We start from the raw sequence: 6,865 nt of genomic DNA, 5'->3' as shown, positions 1-6,865 counted from the left end.
TTTTTTTTTTTTTTTTTAATTTTTTCCTCCCCCTTTTCCACCCCGCCACCCACCGTCAAAGTGGGGTGGGCGTAAAGTGGGTGGGTGGGGGGGAAAAGAGGCAGCGATCTCCGTGGCGGCGGCTGAGCATGGAAGAGCCGCCGGAGGGGCACGGCCACCGAGACGCGGCGCCCGGCCCGGCGAGCAGCGGCAGCGATGGCGAGAGCGTGCCCGTGTCCCCCAGCCCCGCGCCCTCCTCCCCCGCCGCGCCCTGCCCCCTGCCTCTGCCCCGCCGCCGCCACCCGCCGCCCCCGCCACCGCCCCCGCCGCCGCCGCCCCACCGCACCACCAACTTTTTCATCGACAACATCCTGAGGCCGGACTTCGGCTGCAAGAAGGAGCCGCCCGCGCCGGCCGGCGGCGGAGGAGGAGGCAGCCGAGAGCGGGACGGAGACCGGGGGCAGAGCTCAGGTAGAGAAAACGTCAACCCGCTGCTGGCCCGGCCGCCCAACCCGCCCGCCCTCCTCTGCCCGGACTCGAACTGCCGTCCCGACGGCTCCGCGCCGCCGCCACCGCCCGCCGCCGCCGCCAAAGCCAGTCCCGCCGCGGCGGCAGCGGCGGCGGCGGCGTCGGGGGCGGCCAAGCCCCCCACCGACGGGGGCGAGACTCACCCGGCGAAGTACGGGGAGCACGGCAGTCCCGCCATCCTCCTCATGGGCTCTAATAATGGAGGACCTGTTATAAAGCCCGACTCGCAACAGCCGCTGGTGTGGCCTGCCTGGGTCTACTGCACTAGGTATTCAGACAGACCGTCCTCGGGTAAGGAACCGCGGCGCATCTGGGAGCTGTTAAATCGTGACAAGGTCGCCCCCCTCCCTCCCCTTCCCCTCTTCCCCCCTTGGCTTTGGCTCCCGGCCTGTTCAGGACCTCGCGTGGGGAGGCGCGGGGGGAGGGTGGCCTGGGTCACCCGGGGCGAGAGGAAACGCGTCCCCCCCACCCCACCCCTCCTTCCTCCTCCGAGTCTCCCAAATTTGAATGTGACGCCTGGCCCCGATTCGGCAGCGGTTCGATGCGGAGCCGGCGAGAGCGACCCCCTTCCCGCGCCCCTGGCCCGCCCCGCCTGCCGCAGCCCCGGTTGTTCCGCAGCGCGGCGGCGCGGGGTGAGAGCCGAGAGAGAAAAAAGCAGCGGGCTCGGCCGTTTCCTTGCTCTGAAGCTTTCTCTCCCCTTATTTTTTCCTGGGTGCTGGTGGCGGGGGGAAGACCCGAGCCACATGTTGAGCGGCTGCTGGCGGGGCGGGGAGGATGGGGGAGGTACTGTTTTCTTGGCAGGCGAAGGGAAAAGGGCTTTTTAGGAAGGTGGCGGAGGGGCTGTTTTACCGGGGCCTCTGCAGCGAGCCAGGCAGGCCCTTAGGCCGCGCATTGCCTCCGGAGCCGGTGCTCCCTGCTGCTGTTTGGGGCCCAGCTCCAGGGAGAGGATGTGCCTCTGCCCGGGGCCGTCCCGGTGGGAGCTGCCGGCTCGGCTCTCCCGGCCCCGTTCTGCCGCCCCTTCTACCTCTTTACACTCCCCAGGTGCCCCAGGCAGCCCCTTATTTATCACCGTTATGTTCTGGTTTTAAATGCCATTTGTTTGCAAGAAGCAGAAGGCGAGGAGAGTGGGTTCCCCCATGATATCCCCTGCCAGCAGCCAGGGCTCCGGCAGCTCGGCGCGGGGCCGGGATGGGCTGCCCTGTGCCTGCCCGGGGGCCGCTCCGATGCGCAAGGAAGGCGGTGATGCCCTGCCCCGGCCCCGCTCCGCTCTGCCCGGCCTAGTGCTCCCCGCTGGCCGTCACTGCGGCCGAGCCGTCTCCATCCCCCGTTATTGACACGTCCAGCGACTTGAAACTCAGAAAAGCCGCTTTGATTGACTGGGGTGATTGATGAGGTGATAGAGCTGTCAGACGGCACGGCTTCGCTCCCGGCCGGCCCGTCCGAGGGTGTTGTGCTGCCGATTCCCAGGGCCGCTGTGCGCCCGGCGTTTTGCACTTGCGCCTTCATTTCCTTTCCTTCCCTTTCTTCGGGCAAAGGATGATTTCTGAATGTACTCCCCGACGCTCCCTGCTCTTTGCAGCCCGGAGGGGAGAAGGGCGAGGGGAGGATGGCTCGGCTCGGCCACTCTCTTTGTTGTGCTCGGAGCTGCTCTGCGGCCTCGGCTGCTTCTCTTGGCTCCGGAGACGAGCGGGCTGCGGCGGTCGGAGGTGCCGGCACCCCGCTGCAAGGTGCCGGGGCTCAGCTATTCACTCCCCGCGCCCTCCGCCCCTCCTCCGGCCCAGCCTGCGAGCATCCCGCCGGGCCCCGTCCGTCTCCCCGCCGACAGCCGCTGCCGAGCCGCGGAGAATCCCCCGGTTCGGGGAAGGGCTGCGCCGGGAGAGGAGCTTTCGGCCTACTCGGCAGCAGGGAGGCCTCGCTGGCTTCGGCTGCGGCTGCTGCTGGCGGGGGGCTGCGGGCTCGGAGCCACCCGCCGAGCCCGGCAGCTGTCGGGGGATTTTCGTAGATCCCTTTCTTCACGGTTCCCCCCCTCCTCTCCTCCTCTCTCTCCTGGTCGGGCAGGGCCGGGCCGGCGAGCAGAGGACAGAGGCTATCCCTTCCCCCCAGGCTGGGCGCTGCCCCTAGGATGTGCCCCGGGACCGGGCGGCTTCCCGGGTGAGCTGTGTGACACTTTAGCCGGCCCCATTGCGGCCTGGAGGTGGAGAGGCGGGGGCACTGCATTCGGCTGGGCTGCACGGAGGGAGCTGCAAGCGGGGCTGTTGGTCTGCGGCAAGGATCGGCCGCCGGAGAGCCCGGACGATTCGGGCAGTGACGGCAGGGCACCGGGGTGGCGGCGGAGAAGGAACCCTTGGGACTGAGCTGGCCTTGCAGAGACGGTCGTGGCCCCCAAAAAAGAGAGCAGGGCAGCCTTCGGCCAGTTTGCCGCTGGCGGCAGCTTCCCGGTGCCTGACAGCGGTGACCCTTGTTCCCCGCTCTGCCTGGCGAAGCCGCTGCCCGGCCGAAGCGCTGCGGTCCCGAGTCGTGCAGAAAGAGCACGGCTCGTCCCGGCGGGGCGGGCGGAGCGGCACCCCGACGTGTGCCGGGCTGGGGGCCGAGCGGGGCTTCGATCCCCTCGCTCTGCGGGGCCGGCTTGGCGGGGCCGGGGCGGCGGGCGATGCCCGGGCGCGCTCGGCCCCGGCCTCCCCACTCCTTCCCCATCCTTCCCTCCGCCGCGCCGAGGCGGCTGTGCCGGGGCTGGGGGGGTTGGTGGGACACAGGGAACCAGCACAAATGCACCCGTCGGCCATTTTTCCGCGGCTGGCGGGGCGGGGGTGGAGGTCGGTCGGTCGTGCGGTCGGTCTGTCGGTCGGTCGGCGGCACGGCCCTGCCCAGCGGCGTGTGTGTGCCCTGCCCGCAGGCCCTCGCACCAGGAAGCTGAAGAAGAAGAAGACAGAGAAGGAGGACAAGCGGCCGCGGACGGCGTTCACGGCCGAGCAGCTGCAGCGGCTGAAGGCGGAGTTCCAGGCGAACCGGTACATCACGGAGCAGCGGCGGCAAAGCCTGGCCCAGGAGCTCAGCCTCAACGAGTCCCAGATCAAGATCTGGTTCCAGAACAAACGGGCTAAGATCAAGAAGGCGACAGGCATCAAGAACGGGCTGGCGCTTCATCTCATGGCCCAGGGACTCTACAACCACTCCACAACCACGGTGCAGGACAAAGAGGAGAGCGAGTGAGGCGGGCGGCCCCAGCCCAGCCCTGCGCCGCGGCGCCGGCCCGCCGGCCGGGAGGCGGACAGGTGCGATTTAAAAGCAGATCTATTGTCTATCCATAGTATAAGGACTCCGATTAAGAAAAAAAAATAAAATATGAACACTTAAAAAAATTATCTCTATATAGCCAAACAGCATATGACCTTGTAAATATTTAATTTCAGGTAAGAAATATGTGTAGCGATCTCTATTTGCTGGACAGTTTCTCTCTTCCCTTCTCCTTCTCCTTTCTTTTGTTTGTTTGTTCGTTTTCTTTGCTTTCCTTTTTTTCTTTTTTTTCGCCCCCCCCCGATGTTCGTTGCTCTTGTTTTACAGTAAATGTCGGACTTTTCTCATCTTTCGTTTGATCTTATTTTATTTTTTGTGTGCGTGAATTTCTGTCTTTTCTCTCTCTTTTTTTTTTTTTCCCCGAGGAAAAAAAAATTCTGATCCACAGACTGCGAGACTGAACCCGCCGCTACAAGCCAAAGATTTTATTATGTTCAGAAATCTGTAGTCTGAAATAAAGTGTAGACTGTGTTCAGGATCCAGGCTGGCTGTAGTTCTTTATTTTAGTGCATGTATGATTGTGTATATATATATATATATATAAATATAAAAAAGAAATGTATCTTTACATGCACCATATGCTGTGTAAATAGTGCCATTTTGGTGGTGTATTTAGGTTTTGTTTCTGATGGATAGGTGCAGCAATTTTTAAACCTCTTATCCCTTGTTTAAAAACCCTGTCTGAGACCTTCGATTTTTTAAAAATTATTTTTAATTTTACCACCCTCTTAAAAAACAATTAACTCTCTTTGGCTGTTGCGGTCGTGCCTCACCTCCCACATCTCCCTTTTAACCAGAAATAAAAAACACTTCTATATAATGGTAATAATATATCACCAGCTCCCGCTGAAAAATTGCCTGAAACCGTCTGGACGTTTAGAGCTCCGGGATGTATTGGAAAGGTATTTGTCTGACAGCTCCTTGCCTCGGTCCGAAAGGATCTACTCGCATACTGTTTCCAACGAGGATCTCACCGAAGCATCGGACCGGAGCGACCGGCGCTTGTTGCCGGGCGCTGCGCCGGGCGCTCCCGGGAGGTCTCCCGACCCCAGCCCCTGCCCTCCACTCCCTCTTCCAGGGCTCGGGATCACATTTGCCGTGTGAGTGGGAAGCGCGGGGTGGCGGGGGGCCGGCGGCACAGCAGAACTCCCGGCTCTACTTTCCTCCCGCCCCGGTTAAACTCGGGCTCGGCTCTCTCTTTGTCGCCGGCCCGGGGACACCAATGGGCCGGGATCGGGCCGTGCCCGTGGCCTTGTCCTCGAGCCGTCGAGGAGCCCCGCACCTGGGCCTGGCACCCACCCGGCCTTTGCGTGGGGCCCCGCCGAGCTGAGAGCGAGCGAGGGGGATCCGTTCCTCACTGCCCCTGAGGAAACCAGGCACCGGAGCGGGTGGAGAGCCTCCCGACACCCTCGAAGAGGATGTCTGTCGGGTTTTTTTCTCTTTTCTTTCTGCCCCTCTGGATCCCCGCCCTAGGCCCGCAGCCGGCAGGGCAGAGGGGAGAAGCCAGCTGAGCTGGAACGGGGGGACCTTCTTTCCTGCCTCCCCCGGAGGATGGGGCAGTGCCGAGGCCGTGCCCCGGGCAGCGGGACCCGGCGGGCCGGGGAGCGGAGGGGGGCGAGCAGCGGCACTCCCGGTCGGCACAGCCTGCAGTTCCCCCCCTCCTCGTCCCGTCAGAGGCATTAGGGGGTTTCCATCTATTCGAGAAGGGGAGCAGAGGGGCAGCGGGAGGTGGTTTCTGCCAGTTTTTTATGCATTTTAACTCTTCCTGCTTAGCGCTGCGGTTTGTTCTCACCATCCGGAGATGGAGGCACAGGCTGGGGCGACAGGCCCCTGCCCTCCGCGCCCACTACCGGCGGGGCAGGACCCCTCCTCCACCTCATCCCACCCCATTCCATCCCATCCCACCCCAGCGTATCCCATCCCATCCCCGCCCAGCCCAGGCCACCTCTGCCCGCTGAAGGCTCTGCTCTTCTCTGCAGGCCAAGGACCCAGGAATACTCGAAGGGATTAAATAAATGTTGTACAGCGCCATCTAAAGTTGTGCATTTCTTTCTTCTTTTTTTTTTTTTTTTATTTTATTTTTTTTTAATGGGATTGGAACATAAAGTCAGATCTTCCGCGCTGAAGAAAATAAAACTGTCCCTCAAAATGCGAGCTGTACTGCTCACACGGAAAGTGGTCACCGAGGGCAGCTGCAGGGTTCGGGGGGTGCATTCAGATCCCCTCTAAGTGTCCCTCTCGCTGCTGTCAGGGGTGCACAGAGTTCGTCCCTGTCCTTCCCCTGCTCCAGTCTCAGTTCAGTCCTCTGCCCTTCTCATACCGACCATCTTGCACTCCCCTGGAGCTCTACAAGCGAAAAATGACATTTCTTCTTCAAAATCCAGTAACGACCCTCCCTGAGAGCATTCCTGGGCCGGATTAGGCCCTGCCCTGCCGAAGAGAGAGGGCTTTGCTTCCCCCGTCCGCAGGGCACGGGTGATGCTTGCTCGCTCTCGGCGCTGGGTCAAGCAGAGCTGTCAACCCCTTCAGCCCCGATGACAGACCCTGGGACCCGCTGCCTACCTGCAGCCCGGAGTTGGCTTCCAGGCGCGGGGGGCCCTGCAGGCTGGGGAGCTCTGGAGAGGAAGGGAGATGAAGAGAGGTTTCCTCAGCCACAGGGTGTCCAGCCGAGCTCAGCTGAGCTGGACAAGTCAGGAATAAAGACGACGGGAGAAATCTAGGGCAGATTAAAGGGAGTCTAAAGAGGATTATTTAAACAAATCAGGTTTTTTAATATAATTATGCTTTTAGGATTTTTTGAGGGCAGCTGAGTGGGGCATATGAGGGAGTCGGCACAGGCCAGCGAGGTTCAGGTCTGCCGTCGCTGGCTCCACGAGTGACCCTGGTCCCTCGTGGGTGCCAGGGGCTGACAGCCCCACAGGGATCCTCTCCGGCCAGCAGCCGTGGAGGGGAGGCCTCCAACGGGGGCTCAGCACCACCCCGAGCCAAGAAATAAGAGAGAAGGTGCAACACCCTCCGGGTAGGAGAGGGATCAGGTGCGCTCGGAGTGGTGGGAGGAGGGGGA

The 6,865-nt window shown here is 62.2% G+C and overlaps 1 protein-coding gene across 1 annotated transcript; it reads left to right on the top strand.

The window, feature by feature from the left end:
• The first annotated feature begins 7 nt into the window (after positions 1–7).
• On the top strand, positions 8–4,279 carry EN1 (engrailed homeobox 1). The gene is made up of 2 exons (XM_027895095.1): positions 8–798; positions 3,401–4,279. The coding sequence occupies exons 1-2, from the start codon at positions 129–131 to the stop codon at positions 3,715–3,717; spliced, it is 987 nt and encodes a 328-aa protein (XP_027750896.1). The 5' UTR covers positions 8–128; the 3' UTR covers positions 3,718–4,279.
• Positions 4,280–6,865: the final 2,586 nt, after the last annotated feature.

The sequence above is a fragment of the Empidonax traillii genome, unplaced genomic scaffold, assembly GCF_003031625.1.
Source record: "Empidonax traillii isolate 1590-97213 ecotype Southwest subspecies unplaced genomic scaffold, ASM303162v1 scaffold449:size826340, whole genome shotgun sequence".
Taxonomy (NCBI): Eukaryota; Metazoa; Chordata; class Aves; order Passeriformes; family Tyrannidae; genus Empidonax; species Empidonax traillii.
The sequence above is the reverse complement of the archived record's forward strand: the minus strand, read 5'-3'. Positions and strand labels throughout refer to the sequence as shown.

What these genes read in the sequence shown, in the direction of transcription:
- EN1 (XM_027895095.1), top strand. Translation starts at nt 129, where the DNA reads ATGGAAGAGCCGCCGGAGGGGCACGGCCACCGAGACGCGGCGCCCGGC. An exon ending in TTCAGACAGACCGTCCTCGG is followed by an intron (nt 799 to 3,400) that starts GTAAGGAACCGC and finishes CCCTGCCCGCAG; the next exon opens with GCCCTCGCACCAGGAAGCTG.